We start from the raw sequence: 18,539 nt of genomic DNA, 5'->3' as shown, positions 1-18,539 counted from the left end.
CTAGGGGAGGGTGTGGGAATGCCTCTCTCACTGATCCTTCTCCTTTTGACCCCGCGGAGCCACACCTCTAAGCACCCCTCCCGGTCAGCTCCGGCACGCGACGGAGGGGGCGGGACGAAAGTGCCAGCGAGCCGAGGACACGTGTGCGTGCGCGCAGCGTTCGCGGGCGTCTAAATTAGAATCTGCTCGGCTCCGGGTCTGTATTTACCCAGGGTGCAGCGGGCACGTGTCTACTCAGCGTGTGTGAGCTCGAGACACCCTGGAGCGCCCCTGAGTCCGCCTTCTGCTCGGTGGGCGGGGGCCCTGGACCTCCACGCGAGAACGAGGGACCGAGAGTGATGCTTTTGACTCTGCATCCGGGCCCCAAGCTTTGACACCCCCCACGCCCAACTCCATGCGCTCATCTGGCTGGGTGACTACCAGGACATCGTCAGAATTCGAGTTTGTGATATTCCCTGTGGACCATCTGATCACCCCCTTCCCGGCTGCCACCACATGGATACCTCTTCTGCGTATCCATGTCCCTCAATATGTCCATGGGACCCTCCCCTCCCCACCATTCGTGGTCTCACCCCAGCGTGGTAAGTTATTTTGGAGATGAGTTCTCGCTCTACAGTCTTTTGGCCTCCAGGAAAGCACAGGGTCTGAAGGTGGGGCTGGGATAGGAAACTTAACATCCAGTCAGAGCTGCCACGTGGTGGCGGCGGCGCCAATCAGGAAAGCCATACCATGAACCCCACTCCGCCCCTGCCCTTGGCCCTCCCCGGCCCGCGCTGATCCCACTCGATAAGGCCAGCAGAAGGAGAGGTTTCTGTGACACCCGCTGGGGATACACAGAGTCTGGGGCTTCGGGACCCCAGGTGGGCCCTGAGTGAGGAAAGCTCAGGTGCCCTCAGGGAGACAAGGAACTTGGAGAAAGTGATCGCAAAAACAACAACAACAACAAAAACAAACCAGTTCCTCCGAAGAAGGGCAGTAATGGGGACTTAGGTCACAGGACAGAGGCTGGTTAAGGAAGCCTTTATTGATTCGGGAGGGTTCCCCCGCCAATATTTAGTTTTATTTTTATTTTATTTTTGGAGACAGGGTCGTGCTCTGTCCCCCAGGCTGGAGTGCAGTGGCACGATCAAGGCTCACTGCAGCCTCGACTTTCAGGGCTCAAGCGATCCTCCCAACTCAGCCTCCCGGGTAGCTGGGACCACAGGTGTGGGTCACCACACCCGGCTAATTTTTGTATTTTTTGTATAGACGGGGTCTCACTATGTTGTCCAGGCTGGTCTCGAACTCCTGGGCTCAAGCGATTCTCCTGCCTCTGCCTCCCAAAGTGCTGGGATTACAGGCATCAGCCACCATGTCTGGCCAGTTCCTCAGATTGTTCCATATTCCTCTTTTGTCTCGCTCAGCTGGCATAGAACACCCCCCTTTACGCCTGGGACTTCATAGCTGGGCACTTGTACAGGTACACAGCGCCCACAATGAGGAGGATCCCCACAAGGGCAGCGATGGAACTGGAGGCCAAAGCTGTGGGCGCGCGGCTCCAAGCTGGGAGCAGGAGGCGAGAATTAGGAACGGAACACAGGGAGGTCTGTCGACCCGCGTGGAGCTCACGCTTGGTCTGTGCGCCCTCTTGGGGTCATAACTCTCTCTGCCCCCTTCCTCCTAGTCCCCAGGGTTACAGGGGTGCCTCACCGAGCATCAGTGTAATGGGTGCCGAGCTGTTGCGGACCACCAGGCCTTCGAGATTGAGGCGCGTGTGGCAGATCACGGGCTGCCAGAAGTCGCGGGGTCCAGCAGGAAACTCGTAGGTCAAGGTCACGTTGGCCAGATCCAGGCCGGTGAAGCGCTCCAGGCTTTCGGAATAGATGACCCGGCCTCCATGCCTCAGGGTCACCACCAAGTAGCCCACCGGGAACACGTGCGTCGCGTGGCAGCGCAAAGTGTATTTCCTGCCCTTTAAGACCGGAGGCTCCAAAATCACGCTGTGGGGCGGTTCTAAGGCAAGGGGGAGCCTCTGAGTGAGGTCCGCGGGCGCTCCCTATAAAGCGACTGTCAACTACCTTCCCCCCACCTCTTCCAGCCCCCTTCCCTCACCCCAGCCGGACCGAGCCCCTGTCCCTCACTGTAGGCGGTGATCCTGGCGGTGGCCCAGCGTGTTTTTCCTGCGCAGGTCACGAGGCAGTGCGCGAGGGAGCTCCAGGCCCTCACGTCGAGCAGCTGGTAAGACACCCAACCCGGCCCTCTGTGCGTCTTGCCCCGCAGCAGCCGGGTGCGAAGGCTGGAATTCTGCGGCTGGGGACAGTTGTTGCTGCAATTGAGCCACACTGACTTCCCCGGCGGCACAGCCACGAACTCCGGGCTCATGCGCACCCAGAAGGGCACTAAGGTCCCAGAGGGCGCGAGAGGGCTACCCTTGGGGCCTTGCGCCCGCTTAGTCCGGCGTCCCAGCTCGCTCCCAACTCCCGGGTAGGCGGCCGCCAAAAAAAACAGCAGCCACAGGGGGAACAGAGACCCCATGGCAAAAAGCCCGGACTGAGGGGCCCGGCGCCAGAGAGCCAGGGCCGGCTCTAGAGATAAGGAGGCCCGCAGCCCCGCCTCCTCGACTCCACCCTGGAGAGGGAGGGGAGGCCCCAACAGAGGGCCCGGGAGTACTGCAAAAAGGGATTCTGCTCCCCAGCTCAAGAATGAGATTCCAGGCCTCATTGGAAACCAAATGTTTTTTTTCTGGAGAGGAGTCTTTAGTTTTCACTAGAGACCCAGGTCATAGAAAGTCCCAGATTTGGACCAGAACCTCAGGGTATGGCCATCAACCCACAATGTTTTCTTGGGGGAGGAAGTAGGAGGATCAGGCTTTGGCTGCTTAGAAAGGACTCCAGCTGGATATGACACCTCCCCTCAACTCACACAAGGCTGAGGCAGTTGAGAAAGCTTTATTAACACAAAGGAAGTCTGGGCAATGTTGCGAGACCCCGTCTCTAAAAAAAAAAAAATCAAATTTGCCAGGTGTGGTGGTGTGAGCCTATAGTCCCAGCTACTCAGGAGGCTGAGATGGGAGGATCACTTGAGCCCAGGAGGTTAAGGCTGCAGTGAACTATGATTGCACCACTGCACTCCAGCCTGGGTGACAGAGTGAGACCTTGTCTACACACACACACACACACACACACACACACACACACACACACACGGATGAGGCTTCCAAAGCTGAGAGGGAGTCCTCCAATACCTTGGCCCCCTTCCCACTGCTTGCAGGACCCTGATCACTGCAGGAAACTGGAGCTGCATAGTGCAAGCTCCCAGTGAAATGCAAACAGGACAAGAGGACAAGGCATAGGTTGGGCATATTCCCTGGGCACTCATGTCCAGACATGACCGCTGAGTGTCATTGTGAACACTGGCAGAAATGTGGGTGGGGAGGTGGCTAACAAAGGTGTTAGTTTTGGGGGGAAGGGAGGAATAAGGCCTCACTGGGTAATCTCTGAACCTGTAACCACTACTAGTCCATATAGTGCTTTTGTGCCGATAGAAAAATCACTCCTTCTGGGGAAAGGCAGGTTGGCCAATGAGAAGTCCCAGCCCCATTTGATCTTTTTGCCAGGCACTCTCCTGCAGTGTACAACCTGTACAACTGTACCTGGTGACCTTGAATGTGATTAGGACTGGGAGCTCCGTGAGGCCAGAGACCTATGTTCATTTAGCCTACATAAAAGACACTCAATAAATAGCTGGTAAAATAACAAATGAATAAATACGTATCATCAAGGGTTGGGGTCAGTAGACAGCAGTGCCCAAGCTGGCATCCATCAGGGAGTGTGGGCCTTTGTGTCTTGATGCTACACATGTCTGCGGAGGGCCACGTCTTCTGTAAGTCTGTGGGGCCTCAGCATACCCAATAGGCAGCGAGTTTCAGTATTTCCCAGCTGTATGTCCTCATGGTGGGGCTATGTCTCCCCCACCACTTCCCCTTTCGTCAGGCTAGATTTTAACATCCATCAGTCATGTCTTGAGTCTTGCTCCTTCCTCTTGGCTTAGTCATGTGACTACAGATCAGATGCATGGCCTAGTGTTTTAGGTGTGCAGGTACCATGGCCCCAAATGCTGTCTGTATCTGACTGAGGACAATGCCCTGTCCTCCGGCATCCCAGGGCCGGTGGGTGTAGCTGCATGGCATATGTCTTCCACTCTGTTCCGTGTGGCACCACTGCCACCAATACGGGAAGGCCGAGGAAAAGGCCTTGTCCCGGGATAGGTTCAGGGAGGCGTGGCTTGTGTGTTCGGTTTCATGGGGGTCCCTTTTTGAGCCTGTTGTAGTCTGTATTTCCTGATCTTCCGCTGGCGGTTATAGAGGTACGTCGTGAGGCCTGCAGTGCCCAGTATGGCTGCGGCTGCTACCACAATGATGATGACAATCCCATACCGGGGGGCTGTGGGGAGGATACAATGGGTGGTGAGGATTGCATTGGGTCCATGGCCCCTGCCCCAACCCAGCTCTGCCCGCTGGCTCACTCACAGAGCACATTCACGGTCACCTCGCGGGTGACCTCCCCTCGAGTGCTCCTAGCCCGACAGAGGTAGGTGCCCTCAAGATCCCGAGTGACAGTCACTGATTCCCCGATGGGCAGTGGGAAAGTGCCATCCTTTAGACACTTGAGCTCGGGCAAGGGGTTCCCCCAAGCCTGGCACACTGGAGTCTGCTGGGAATTTTCTGGCCATGTCCAGTTTCCCGGACAATCTCTCTCGTCCAGTCGGGGGCCATCTGGAAAAACACAACAAGATGACATGAAGGTGGGTGGGGGCAGGACTTGGAGGGCAAGACCTTATGGCACTTCAGGGAGATTGGGCCTTTGGGGATAGGGGTCATTGACCAGCAGCCCCACTCACACAGGACACGAAGCTCCTGGGTCTGGTTCTTGTGTACAAGCTGGCCGGCCACCTCCAGGGTTGCAGAGCAGGAGAAGCTGCGCCCGTTGTCCTCTGGGGTGGCCTTCAGCAGGAACTGGGCCGTCGGGCCCGGTGGCTGGGCTGGAACCCCATTCAGCGTCACCTTGGCTCTAGGGTGGGCCTCACACTTCACTATCACCTCGGTCCCTTCTGAGACCTCTGGCTCCGTCAGAGTCACGTTGGGTGCCGGAAAGCCTGGGATAGGCACATAGTGAGCCCCGCCCCAGGTTCAGGTCACACCCCTGAGAAGCCCCGCTCCGCCCCTGCCACTTCTTACTGTAGATGGTCACTGTCTGCCGTGTCTCCTGGCTCTGGTTCCCCAGTATTACTGCACACAACAGCTGCTGGGTGCCCTCCTCCTCTGCGGTCACACTGACTGAGGCCTTGGCCGAGAGGGAGTCGACGCCATAGGTGACTGTGGGGTCCAACCTCTGGTCCCCCAGTGCCAGGTGGACCTGGGCCTCCGAGACTGGGAATAGCCCGTCCAGGGAACAGACCACGGTCCCCTGCGTGTCCACCTCTAGGACCCGGGGGCTGACAAGTTGTGGGGGAGTCGCTGGCAGGACTAGGGAGAGAGGAAAGGTGTGAGCAGACGGATGGACGTCCCGAAGCCCTTCTCTGGGGCATTTCATTCCCCCTCCTGCGAGATCCTCTTCCAGGGCTACTCAGCAGCCTAGGTCACATATGCCTAGAACACATGCACCCCTTAGCCGGGGCCACACCCATCTCAAAAGATCCTATGGCCACAGGCACCGCATTGCAGGATACCCCACCCCCACCTTCTCCCTGCTGGCTTCTTCAATCCTCACCAAAGGTTTGGAGCTGGTGGGGGGCTGAGGTGTTCTCAAACAGCTCGGCTTCTGGCCGCAGGTCCAGTTCAGTGCGGCACGAGAAATTGGCTCCGTGGTCATCTCTGCTCACCAGCACCGTGGCCGTGACCTCGGTGGGCTCCCCCACCGCTGGCTGCCGGCTCAGCTCCTCCTCCCCACGGAGCAGCACCACAGTGAGGTTGGCCCGGGGTGCCCCACCCTCCACCTGGCAGCGTAGGGTAAGGTTCTTGCCCACTGGCTGCCAAGAGGGGAGGGGTGCCAGTTCCACCCGTTCTGGAGTCCCTGCAGGAAAACAGAGGTGGGGGTGTCTGGTGAACTGGACCTTGCTGCCTGCCTAACAGACGAACTGCACCTGCCTGGGAGCCCTACCTCTTCAGTATCTCCCCCAAACACGCCCAGACACCTAAGCAGATAGGAATGTCAAGATCTTCAGTGAAAACTGGTAAGAGGGCCCCGAGTGTTTGTGAAGGGGATCAAAAAATTCCTTATTCATGACAGCAGCATCTTAGAGTGAAAAGTGGAAAAGAACTTCAAAGTCTATTGCTAGGTGTCTGGTCAAATAAATTCAGCAGCTCAGTGCACTAGACTAGGCAACCAGTGGCTCGATCTCGGCTCACTGCAACCTCTGCCTCTGGGATTCAGGGGATTCTCCTGCCTCAGCCTCCTGAGTAGCTTAGATTACAGGCACCCACCACCACACCCAGTTAATTTTTGTATTTTTATTTTTAATTAATTAATTTTGTATTTTTATTTTTAATTAATTAATTAATTTTTTAGACTGAGTCTCCTTCTGTAGCCCAGGCTGGAGGGCGATGGCGCAATCTTGGCTCACTGCAATCTCTGCCTCCTGGGTTCAAGCAATTCTCCTGCCTCAGCCCCCTGAGTAGCTGGGATTACAGGCACACGCCACCACACCCAGCTAATTTTTGTATTTTTAGTAGAAACGGGGTTTCAGCATGTTGTCCAGGCTGGTCTCGAATTCCTGACCTCAAGTGATCTGCCCACCCCAGCCTCCCAAAGTGCTGGGATTACAGGTGAAAGCAAATGCGCCTGGCCTAGACATTCTTTAAAAAAAAAAAAAACCTGTTGGCCAGGTGTGATGGCTCAGGCTGTAATCCTAGCACTTTGTGAGGCCAAGGCAAGAGGGTCACTTGAGGCCAGGAGTTAAAGACAAGCCTGGGCAACATAGGGAGACCCCCATCTCTAAGAAAAATTTAAAAAAGGTTGGCAGGGCGCAGTGGCTCACGTCTTTAATCCCAGCACTTTGGGAGGCCAAGGAGGGTGGATCACAAGGTCAGGAGTTCGAGATAAGCCTGACCAACAGAGTGAAACCCCATCTCTATTAAAAATACAAAAATTAGTCCAGCATGGTGGTGCACGCCTGTAGTCTCAGCTACTCCGGAGCCTGAGGCAGGAGAATCTCTTGAACCTGGGAGGTGGAGGTTGCAGTGAGCTGAGATCATGCCACTGCAATCCACCCTAGGTGACAGAGCGAGACTCCATCTCAAAATGAATGAATGAATGAATGAATGGTTAACTGGGTGTGGTGGTACACACCTGTAGTCCCTGCTACTTGGGAGGCTGAGGCAGGAGGATCATTTGAGCCCAGGAGTTTAAGGCTATAATGAGCTGTGATCATGCCACTGTACTTTAGCCTGGGAAAGAAAGACCCTGTTTCTATTAAAAAAAAAAAAAAAAAGGTCATTAATGACAGAGTCTAATAACAACAAAAAGGCTGTGCACGGTGGCTCATGCCTGTAATCCCAACACTTTGGGAGGCCAAGGCAGGCAGATCACCTGAGGTCAGGAGTTCGAGACCAGCTTGGCCAACATGGTGAAACCCCGTCTCTACTAAAAATACAAAAGTTAGCCAGGTGTGGTGTTGTGTGCCTGTAGTCCCAGCTACTTGAGAGGCAGAGGTGAAAGGATTACTTCAGCCCAGAAGGCAGAGATTGCAGTGAACTGAGATCGCGCCACTGTACTCTCAACTGGGTGACAGAGTGAGAGTCTCTCTCAGGAAAAAAAAAAAAAAAAACAAAAAAACAAACAACCAAACAAACAAAAAACACCAAAAAAACAAAAAAACCAAGCTGGGCTTCTTGATGGCTCACACCTGTAGTCCCAGCTACTCAGAAGGCTAAAGGTGGGAGGAGGATTTCTTGAGCCTGGGAGTTTGAGGCTGCAGTCAGCTATGATTGTACCACTGCACTCCAGCCTGGGTGACAAAGTGAGACCCTGTCTCTAAAAATAAAACAGAAAGCTGTTAAGCTGTTATAAAAAAAAAAAATATATATATATATATATATATAGTCAAGAAAACTGACCTCCAGCTCTTCTCTCTTACCACCTCCTACAGACTCTTGCAGAACTTGAGGTACCCTCAAACCTCAGCCCCTAGAGGAAACCCAGCTCAGCTGCCTGGTACAGCGGGGAGGAAGTCTGTCCTGCTCTCACCTCTTCTTGACCCTGACCTGCAGTCCTTTACCAAATCCTGGTCACTGAAGTATTCAAATACTTGTCTGTCCTTCCCTTCTTGGACACGGTCACTGCCCACAACATGGGCCGCGTGGACAAGGACCATAGCCAACTGCTCGTTGGCTTCCGGTAAATCCAGCCTTCAGCTATCTAATCCCTGGCCTGCTCACAAACCCTTCATGACTCCCTATCACCCCAAGAAGGAAAATCCCAGCTCCTCCACCTGGCATTCAAGGCACCGCCAACCTCACCCCTCCTCCCATCAATCAATTTTTTTTTTTTTTAGGGGCAGGGTCTCTCTGTCACCTGGGCTGGAATGCAGTGGTGCAATCATAGCTGACTGTAACCTCAAATTCCTGGGCTTGACCATGCTCAGTGGCTCACACCTGTAATCCCAGCACTTTGGGAAGCCGAGGCAGGAGGATCTCTTGAGGTCAGGCATTCAAGACCAGCCTGGCTAACACGGTAAAACCCTATCTCTACTAAAAATACAAAAAAATTAACTGGGCATGATGGTGGGTACCTGTAATCCCAGCAACTCGGGAGGCTGAGGCAGGAGAATTGGTTGAACCCAGGAGGCGGAGGCTGCAGTGAGCCAAGATGGCACCATTGCACTCCAGCCTGGGCCACAGAGCGAGACTCCATCTCAAAAAAACAAAAACAAAAACAAAAAAATTCCTGGGCTCAAGTGATCCTCCCACTTGAGCCTCCAGAGTAGATGAGAGTACAAGCATATGCCACTGTACCCTGCTAACTGTTTAATTTTTTCTTAGAGACAGGGTCTCGCTATGTTGCCCAGGCTGGTCTCGAACTCCTGGGCTCAAACAATCCTCTTGCTTTGGCCTCCCAAAGCGCTGGGATTACAGGTGTGAGCCACTGCACCTGGCCTACACCAACCTACCTCCTCCTCCTCCTGCCTCCATCAAGATTTCTCCCTGCTCTGAACTTTTGCCCAGGCTGTTCCCCCTGCCCAGAATGCCTGTCTTTACGAACTCCTACACATCCTTCAAAGCCCAGCTAGTGGTCACCTCCTCTAGGAACTACACCTCTAACCTTCTTGGAGAAGACTGAGTCATCCAGGGAGGCTTCTTTATGTTTACACCAGGGGTGGGGCAAGACCAAGCTAGAGTCTCTTAGGTAACACCCTCTCACACACCTTTTACTCCTTTGCTACCTGTGCCAGCCATCTGTTCCATTTTACAGAGGTAAAAACTAAGGCAAAGCGGGGCACCCACAGTCATAGAGGAAGAAATGTGGCAGAGTCAGGTCTCAAACCTGGAGTTCTACGCTCTCAGCTATCAGGCAGAGCTGGGCGCGGTGGCTCAAACCTGTAATCCCAGCACTTTGGGAGGCTGAGGTGGGTGAATCACCAGAGGTCTGGAGTTCGAGACCAGCCTGGCCAACTTGGCAAAACCCTGTCTCTACTAAAAATACAAAAATTAGCCAGGCGTGGTGGCGGGTGCCTGTAATCTCAGCTACTGGAGAGGATGAGGCAGGAGAAGTGCTTGAACCTGGGAGATGGAGGTTGCAGTGATCCAGCCTGGGTGACAGAGCAAGACTGTGTCTCAAAAAAAAAAAAAAAAAAAAAGACCTATCAGGCAGAGATGCAGAAAAGACCTTCAAAGAGGTTTCCCTGGGGTTTTCAGAAGCTGCTGGGAATGTTCGGGAACTTCCCTCACCTGGGAAGGTCAGCATCTGCTCACCCACCCTCCAAATCAGAAGCAAGGCTGATCATTTACCCAGAGGCTTCCTTGCCCTGACACAATGATAGGAGAACATCCTTTGTCCCTCACCGTGTCATTTTCCCCATCAGAGGAGGTCTCACCTGATTGCAAAGTAAACGTAGAAGCCATGTCCCCCAAGCTATTAAAAGCCTTGCTGGGACTGGAACCCAAGGCTAATCCCAAAGCTACTTGGCTAGTTTTTATTGTTTAGAGACAGGGTCTCTTTCTGTCACCCAGGCTGGAGTGCAGTGGTATCATCACGGCTCACTGCAGCCTGGACCTCCCGGGCTCAGGTGATCCTCCCACCTCAGCCTCCTGAGTAGCTGGGACTACTAGTATGCCACCATGCTTGGTTAGGTTTTTATTTTTTGTAGATATGGGGTCTTGCTATGTTGCCCAGTCTGGTGTCCAACTCCTGGCCTCCAAGCGATCCTCCTATTTCGGCCTCCTAAATTGCTGGGATTATAGGCATGAGCCACTGCGCATAGCCTGCCCAGTGCTCTTCTGTTTTTTCTTCTTTGATTTTGTTTTGTTTTCATTTGAATTCCTTATTTTGGCCTTGATAACTCATTCCCACCATTCAAAGTCCCCAAAGTAGGAAGGATGCAAAGAGAAATTCTCGGCTGGGGGCAGTGGCTCACGCCTGTAATCTCAGCACTTTGGGAGGCCGAGGCGGGCAGATCACAAGGTCAGGAGATCAAGACCAGCCTGGCCAACATGATGAAATCCCGTCTCTACTAAAAATACAAAAATTAGCCAGGCGTGGTGCTGGGCGCCTGTAATTCCAGCTACTTGGGAGGCTGAGGCAGGAGAATCGCTTGAACTGGGGAGGGAGAGGTTGCAGTGAGCCGAGATCACACCATTGCACTCCAGGCTGGAGACACAGCAAAACGCCATCTCAAAAAGACAGCAACAAAAAAAGAATTCTCAGCCAGGCAAAGTAGCTCACGTTGTAATCCCAGCACTTTGGGAGGCCGAGGCGGGCGGATCACCTGAGGTTGGAGTTCGAGACCAGCCTGACCAACATGGAGAAACCCTGTTTCTACTAAAAATCCAAAATTTGCCAGGCGTAGTGGCCCATGCCTGTAATCCCAGCTACTTGGGAGGCTGAGGCAGGAGAATCACTTAAACTCAGGAGGTGGAGGTTGCGGTGAGCCGAGATCGTGCCATTGCACTCCAGCCTGGGCAACAAGAGTGAAACTCTGTCTCAAAAAAAGAAAAAAAAAAAAAAAAAGAATTCTCCACACCCAAGCCCTCTCCCACAGCCTCCCAGCTTCTCTTCTCATAGCCAACTAATATTGCCATTTCTCCCACTTCCTTTTAGGGCTATTTTATACATAAATACAGCCTCCCCGAAACTGCCCTTCCCGAATGTGAGGGTGGCATACCACTCATATTCAACATACCTTCTTTCATTTCTTTTCTTTTTTTTTTTTTTTTTGAGACGGAATTTTGCTCTTGTTGCCCAGGCTGGAGTGCAGTGGCGCAATCTCGGCTCACCGCAACCTCTGCCTCCCAGGTTCAAGAGATTCTCCTGCCTCAGCCTCCCGAGTAGCTGGGATTACAGGTATGCACCACTATGCCTGGCTAGTTTTTTTTGTATTTTTAATAGAGACGGGGTTTCTCCATGTTGGTCAGGCTGATCTCGAACTCCTGACCTCAGGTGATCCGCCCATCTCAGCCTCCCAAAGTGCTGGGATTACAGGTGTGAGCCACCACACCCAGCCCATGACATTTTGAGAACTGATGCCCAATTTCCCACCACAGGGTTGGGCTTATTTACGCTCCCAACAGCACTGTCCTAGGATCGCCTATGTTCTGATAGCCTTGGCAGCACTGCTGTTATCAATTCTTTTGTTTGTTGCCAATATGTGAAAAATGCCATCCCACGGCTAGTTTTAACTCGTATCTTTTTTTTTTTTTTTTTTTTTTAGAGACGGAGTCTCGCTCTGTCGCCCAGGCTGGAGTGCAGTGGTGCAATCTCGGCTCACTGCAAGCTCCGCCTCCCGGGTTCACGCCATTCTCCTGCCTCAGCCTGTCCGAGTAGCTGGGACTACAGGCGCCCGCCACCACGCCCGGCTAATTTTTTTGTATTTTTAGTAGAGACAGGGTTTCACCGTGGTCTCGATCTCCTGACCTCGTGATCCGCCCGCCTCGGCCTCCCAAAGTGCTGGGATTACAAGCGTGAGCCACCGCGCCCAGCTTTCTTTTTTTTTTTAAATAAAAATAGGGTTTTGCTATGTTGCCTAGGATGGATTCGAACTCCTAGGATTTGAACCCCTTAGTTAAAGCAATCCTCCCATCACAGCCTCAGGAGCAGCTGGGATTACAGGTGCACATCATGATGCCCAGCTAAATTATTTACTTTTTCTTTTTTTTTCTGGTAGAAACAGGGTCTTGGATGGGCACGGTGGCTCACGCCTGTAATCTCAGCACTTTGGGAGGCTGAGGCAGGCGGATCACCAGGTCAGGAGATTGAGACCATCCTGGCTAACATGGTGAAACCCCGTCTCTACTAAAAATACAAAAAAATTAGCCGGGCATGGTGGCAGGCACCTGTAGTCCCAGCTACTCGGGAGGCTGAGGCAGGAGAATGGCGTGAACCCGGGAGGCGGAGCTTGCAGTGAGCCAAGATCACACCACTGCACTCCAGCCTGGGCGACAGAGTGAGACTCCGTCTCAAAAAAAAAAAAAAAAAAAAAAGAAACAGGTTCTCACTCTGTTGCCCAGGCTGGTCTCAAACTCCCGGGCTCAAACCATCCTTCTGCCTCAGCCTCTGGAGTAGTTGGGATTATAGGTGCAAGCCACCACACTTGGCTTAATTTGCATCTTTTATTAAAGTGTCCGAAGCAGGACCTTGTCATATGTTCAAAGAGTGAGGCGTAGACAGATGGCATTCTCGAATGCTCGAATGTGCTGAATTCCTGTTGATACCTTTTTTTTTTTCTTGAGATGGAATCTTGCTCTGTTATCCAGACTGGAGCGCACTGGCGCAATCGCGGCTTACTGCAATCTCTGCCTCTCAGGTTCAAGCAATTCTCCTGCCTCAGCCTCCCGAGTAGCTGGGATTACAGGCACATGCCACCATGCCCGGCTGATTTTTGTATTTTTAGTAGAGGCAGGGTTTCGCCATGTTGGCGAAACTTAAACTCCTGATCTCAGGTGATCCGCCAGCCTCAGCCTCCCAAAGTTCTGGGATTACAGGCGTGAGCCACCATGCCCAGCCTGTAGATACTTTAATTGTACCCAAATAAATTCACAAAGGGACTTTCCAAGGATGTCCCCACCTGCCCTTCAAGGAGCCCCTCCTTGACCCTATCAGCAAGTGGCAAAGTTTCCCCCAGGCCACTGCAGGTGCCCCTGTACGTCTCTCCCACCCGGTCTGCCTAGTCCAGCCCTTCAGGCTCAGTTACTCACAGTACACGGTGAGGAAGGTTTTAGCTGTTGACTGCCGATCAGCGCAGTTTGAATAGCACATTGGTTGGCTATCTTCTTGCACATTGCTCAGTTCATACATCTTCCAGTTGTTCCCACCCGGGAGCAACTCCTTTTTAGGCAACGGAGTCTCTATGCCCAACAAGGTGTGCTGGTCACAGGAGGTGCTGCATGTCACTATCACGGAGTCTCCCCGGGGCAGGATGACTTTTGTGGGGGACACAGATGTCTCAGCATTGCCAAGTCCTAGAAGAAACGAGGGAAGAGGCGACAGGCATTACAAATCAGGTTCATCACGGGAATGTGCGCCCAGCCTGTGCTGGGTGCTGGAGGCACAGCCTTAACAAGACAATACTTTGCCTTCGATGTGGAAGTTAAAGAGAAAATTCACGAGCAGGCGGGGCGCGGTGGCTCATGCCTGTAATCCCAGCACTTTGGGAGGCCAAGGCGGGCAGATCACTTGAGGTCAGGAATCTGAGATTAGCCCGGCCAACATGACAAAACCCCATCTCCACTAAAAATACAAAAATTAGCCCGGCATGGTGGGACGTGCCTGTAGTCCTAGCTATTTGGGAGGCTGAGGCACAAGAATCACTTGAACCCGGGAGGTGGAGGTTACAGTGAGCCAAGATTGTGCCACTGTACTCCAGCCTGAGCAACAGAAAGAGACTCTGTCTCCAAAAAAAAAAAAAAAAAAAAAAAAAAATTATGAGCAAACAAGATAATTAATAACTGATGTTAATATGAGCTTTGACAAAAACAACACAGGGTGATAGAATAGACAGTGCCTTGGTGTCAGGGTAATGATTCAGCAGAGATCTAAATGACGAGAAAGGGCTGGGTGTCCGGAGAAAAGGGAAATAAGTTCCAGGCAAGTACAGAAGTCCTGGGGCAGGGTGGCTGGAGCTGAGCGAGCAAGAATGAAGAGAGGGAGATTAATTCAGGAAGATCCCGTGAGCACTGAAGGCCATGCTAAAGATGTGTTCTTTTATTTATTTTTTTGAGACGGAGTCTCGCTTTCTCACTCAGACTGGAGTGCAGTGGCGCGATCTCAGCTCACTGCAACCTCCGCCTCCCGGGTTCAAGTGATTCTCCTGCCTCACCCTCCAGAGTATCTGGGACTACAGGCAAACACCACCACGCTCGGCTAATTTTTGTATTTTTAATAGAGACGGGGTTTCGCCATGTTGGCCAGCCTGCTCTCAAACTCCTGGCCTCAAGTGATCCGCCTGCCTCAGCCTCCCAAAGTGCTGGGATTACAGGCGTGAGCCACCACGCCCAGCCACATGTGTTCTTTATACTGAGGGCAGCAGGGAGCCATGGAAGGATTTTAGCCATCATTTTTTTTTTTTTTTTTTTTAACAGGTCTCCCTCTGTCACCCAGGCTGGAATACAGTGGTACAATCATAGCTCACTGTAACCTTGAACTCCTGGGCTCAAGTGATCCTCCCATCTTAGCCTCCCAAGTAGCTGGGACTACAGGACACCACCATACCCGGCTAATATTTGAAAAACATTTTTTTTTTTTGAGATGGAGTTTAGCTCTTGTTGCCCAGGCTAGAGTGCAATGGCACGATCTCAGCTCACCGCAACCTCCGCCCCCCAGGTTCAAGTGATTCTCCTGCCTCAGCCTCCCAAGTAGCTGGGATTACAGGCATGTGCCACCACGCCCGGGTAATTTTGTATTTTTAGTAGAGACGGGGTTTCTCCATGTTGGTCAGGCTGGTCTCAAACTCCTGACCTCAGGTAATCCGCCCGCCTCAGCCTCCCAAAGTGCTGGGATTATAGGTGTGAGCCACTGCGCCTGGCCCTGAAAAACATTTTTCTAGAGATGGGGTCTCACTATGTTGCTAAGGCTGGTCTCAGACTCCTGGCCTCAAGTGATCCTCCCACCTAAGCCTCCCAAAATGCCAGGATTACAGGTGTGAGCCACTGTGTCCAACCAGATTTTAATGTGAAGTTGGTGCCCTCCTCCCTCCCAAGAAGTCAGGTGGAGAGAGTCAGCCCTCCAGGAATCAGACTGGCTCCTCACTCCCTGAGACACGTAGTTTCCCCCTCTTTGGGCCTCAGTTTCCCCATCTGTAAGGTGGGTGAGTATAGCCACCCCATCCCTTGCTAATACAAGTAACTCAGCACAGGATGGGTAGCAACTGGCTACCTTGCAAGTAAGTGCAGGTAAGAAAGAAGGGGCTTACGGGGTGGGCACTGTGGCTCACGCATGTAATCCCAGCACTTTGGGAGACTGGGGTGGGCAGATCACGAGGTCAGGAGATCGAGACCATCCTGGCTAACACAGTGATTAGCCAGGAGTGATGGCACATGCCTGTAGTCCCAGCTACTCAAGGAGGCTGAGGCAGGAGAATCGCTTGAACCTGGGAGGCAGAGGTTGCAGTGAGCCGAGATCACGCCACTGCACTCCAGCCTGGGCGACAGAGTGAGACTCCGTCTCAAAAAAAAAAAAAAAGAAAGAAAGAAGGGGCTTATTTGGATTAAGTCCCTCAGATTCTGCTGCCTCCGAAGGTGGGAAAAAATGTCTGAGCCCAGCACTGCCCACTTCAAAGATTGCTGTCTCAGATTTGTTCTGTCTTGGATGGGGGTGTGAGGACACTGGCTCCATACATTTTCCAAGGGAGATTCTGGGACCATTACCATTTCATAGAGGGAAATGGTTGCTCAGCTAGAAAGCAGTGCAGTCTGGGTCTGAGTCCGGATCAGAATGCTTTGTTTTTTGAGACAGAATCTCGCTATGTCTCCCAGGCTGGAGTGCAGTGGCACAATCTTGGTTCACTGCAACCTCCGCCTCGTGGGCTTAAGGGATTTTCCTGCCTCAGCCTCCTGAGTAGCTGGGACCATGGGCGCCCGCCACCACGCCAGCTAATTTTTGTATTTTTAGTAGAGATGGGCTTCTGCCATGTTGGCCAGGCTGGTCTCAAACTCCTGACCTTAAGTGATTCACCCGCCTGGGCCTCCTAAAGTGTTGGGATTACAGGCATGAACCACCCTGCTGGCCTGGATCTGAGGCTTTGTTGAGCTGTTAACCAAGCTGTCCATCTCCCACTCTCCTGGTTGCCCAAAATTACACGACCATGAAAGACCCTCTGACCCCTTCCCTCTTCCCTAGCTGGGCTGGAGCTGGGGGAGGGTGTGCTGGGGCGTCCCACTTCTCAGCTTTGGGCCACGGATAAGTCAGCTCTGGAATTCCCCTGAGTAGAAGCAGCCCTGGACTTCCCCAGGGGCAGAGAGGATGAGGAACAGAATATACATCTTGAGGGGGGTGGGGGTCCCTTAAGCCTTGTTGGGTTGGCGCAGAGCCAAGTTCCCAAACCATCATGATCCAGTCCTGGGGCCAGGTGCTGTGCTGGGCCAAGATACCCTGCCAGGTGGCAGCTATAACGTTTCCCGTTTTACAGCTGAGAAACTCAAGTTTAAGAGACCCAATCTAGCCAAGCAAGGCGGTGGCTCACACCTCTCATCCCAGCTACTCGGGAGGCTGAGGCAGGAGGTAAGTCTAGACCCCAGGAGTTCCAGACCGGCCTGGGCAACAAAACGAGGCCCGCCCCTCCCCTCCATCTCCAACCCCCTACCCTTTTTTAAAGCTGCAATCTATAGCCCGAGGCCACACGTGGAGGTGATGCAGGGTCTGGATTCGAACCTACTGGCTGTTGCCTTTCAATCGCTGTCTCTAGCCCCGCCTTCCCATAAACAGCTACCTAAGCATGCATGACCTGACCTGGGAGCCGGTCCTCCCGGGGCTTCGGGGAGCTGGCCCGACGGCAATCCCTACCCCTGACTCACCTGGGAACAGAGCCCCGAGCAGGACCAGGAGTGCAGGCAGTGCGGGCCGGGGGCCGCTGGGAGCCATAGCGAGGCTGAGGTTGCAGCTCTGAGTAGCAGAGGAGCTCAGCGTCGACTGGGACGCGGTGGGGCGCGTGGTCCTTTATAGCGCTAGCCACCTGGGGGCCAAGGGGCGGCGCTGCTTTCCCGGAAACCTCGCGCCTTCCCCTCCGGAACAAATGCTGCACTATTTCCGGACTGAGAGGGTGCCAGGGCCGAGCAGGGTCACCCTCCCTCGCTGGCCGCTCCAGCTCCGGAATTTCCAAGCTAAAGCAATCGGGCGGCGGTGGCGGGGCGATGACCCCGGGGTCTGCTCCCGGCCCCCACGCCTCCCGTTCCCGGCCAGGCTAAGCTTGAATCACGGTCTACACCGCGCTAAGCGGTTTATTAAGTACTATTAAATACTGCCAACTTCCCCGGAGAGTGGGGACTGTTATTGTGTCCATTTCACAAAGCGCTAAACTGAGACTCCAGGCTGCGAAGGGATCCGAACTCAAGTCCTCCCTCTCCAGCTTACGCAGGCCTCTTTAATCGAGTGGATGAGCCCCTTGCCTTGGTGGGGCCCCAGGAATCCTCCCTGGGCTCCCTCCACTGAGAGGTGCCCCTCCCTCTAGGTCACGTCCACACCTAGCTGACACGAGCGTTTCTCGAGAAGCGGCCGGGACAGAGCCAGGCACCTCCCGGCGACCGCTAACCGTGGGAGTGACGATGCGCGGTCTCACCACTTCCGGGGAAATCATCGTCCTCTCCCTACACCCGAGGGCACTCACACCCCCGCGGCCTCCTCGCTTCCCCTTTCGGCCTTGGCCGCGGGGGGGTCTTTACAGCTCCCAGAAAAAGGAAGGAAGCTGCGTGATCCCTACGCGCCGAGCCCCTCCGCTGGCGTCCCAGGCTCCGCGGGGAAACTGAGGCAGCTAGCTTGGATCTTGACGAGGGAGGGGAGGGGGGCCCTCGAAACCCCTGCCTGTCGCTGGGAAACTGAGACAGCAGCCCCCAGGCGCCAAGGCGAGGCAGGGAGAAGGGGCGCTCGAACCCCTGCCCTTCGCGCGAGGCTCCGGCAACTCGAACCCAGGCGCGTGCACTAAATATGAGCGGGTGTTTGCTTGGCCACTGCCTGTGCGTGTGACCCCAAGACTCGACATCCACCACGTCGAGGCTGGGTACTGTTAAGTCTCCGAGAGCCGAGCCGCGCCGCCTAAGGCTTTCCTGTTGTGGGGGACGCGCGGCGTCGCCATGGAGATCTCAGAGGGGCCAGGGAGGTCGCGCAGCAGAAAGGGAAGCGAAAGGTCCCGGGACGCGCAGG

At 53.8% G+C, this 18,539-nt stretch overlaps 2 protein-coding genes across 3 annotated transcripts; both read right to left on the bottom strand.

Moving 5' to 3' along the window:
* Window positions 1-1,006: 1,006 nt before the first annotated feature.
* Window positions 1,007-2,572, bottom strand: ICAM4 (intercellular adhesion molecule 4 (Landsteiner-Wiener blood group)). 2 transcript variants are annotated; one of them, XM_032169629.2, is made up of 3 exons: window positions 2,121-2,572; window positions 1,690-1,992; window positions 1,007-1,542 (listed from the first exon to the last, which is right to left on the bottom strand). In XM_032169629.2, the coding sequence occupies exons 1-3, from the start codon at window positions 2,512-2,514 to the stop codon at window positions 1,424-1,426; spliced, it is 816 nt and encodes a 271-aa protein (XP_032025520.1). In that variant the 5' UTR covers window positions 2,515-2,572; the 3' UTR covers window positions 1,007-1,423. The 2 variants fall into 2 exon arrangements, with proteins under 2 accessions (XP_032025520.1, XP_032025521.1); XM_032169630.2 differs by having other exon boundaries at window positions 1,341-1,542; window positions 1,690-1,915; window positions 2,121-2,514.
* A 310-nt stretch (window positions 2,573-2,882) lies between these two features.
* Window positions 2,883-17,304, bottom strand: ICAM1 (intercellular adhesion molecule 1). Its single transcript, XM_032169628.2, has 7 exons — window positions 17,198-17,304; window positions 13,385-13,648; window positions 5,748-6,050; window positions 5,216-5,503; window positions 4,879-5,133; window positions 4,508-4,753; window positions 2,883-4,421 (listed from the first exon to the last, which is right to left on the bottom strand). Exons 1-7 carry the CDS (start codon window positions 17,262-17,264, stop codon window positions 4,249-4,251), a joined length of 1,596 nt encoding a protein of 531 aa, XP_032025519.1. The 5' UTR covers window positions 17,265-17,304; the 3' UTR covers window positions 2,883-4,248.
* Between the last annotated feature and the right edge of the window lie 1,235 nt (window positions 17,305-18,539).

This window comes from Hylobates moloch, unplaced genomic scaffold, assembly GCF_009828535.3.
Source record: "Hylobates moloch isolate HMO894 unplaced genomic scaffold, HMol_V3 SCAFFOLD_12, whole genome shotgun sequence".
Classification (NCBI taxonomy): Eukaryota; Metazoa; Chordata; class Mammalia; order Primates; family Hylobatidae; genus Hylobates; species Hylobates moloch.
Note: the sequence above shows the minus strand (reverse complement) of the source record. Positions and strands in the feature narration are given on the sequence as shown.

Excerpts from the sequence above, each read along its gene's own strand:
- ICAM4 (XM_032169629.2), bottom strand. The coding sequence starts at position 2,514 with ATGGGGTCTCTGTTCCCCCTGTGGCTGCTGTTTTTTTTGGCGGCCGCC. Across the intron at positions 1,993-2,120 it reads CGCCAGGATCACCGCCTACA|AACCGCCCCACAGCGTGATT; the intron begins GTGAGGGACAGG and ends CCCTTGCCTTAG. Across the intron at positions 1,543-1,689 it reads ACCCATTACACTGATGCTCG|CTTGGAGCCGCGCGCCCACA; the intron begins GTGAGGCACCCC and ends TCCTGCTCCCAG.
- ICAM1 (XM_032169628.2), bottom strand. The coding sequence starts at position 17,264 with ATGGCTCCCAGCGGCCCCCGGCCCGCACTGCCTGCACTCCTGGTCCTG. Across the intron at positions 13,649-17,197 it reads GCTCGGGGCTCTGTTCCCAG|GACTTGGCAATGCTGAGACA; the intron begins GTGAGTCAGGGG and ends CGTTTCTTCTAG. Across the intron at positions 4,754-4,878 it reads CCAGGAGCTTCGTGTCCTGT|ATGGCCCCCGACTGGACGAG; the intron begins GTGAGTGGGGCT and ends GTGTTTTTCCAG.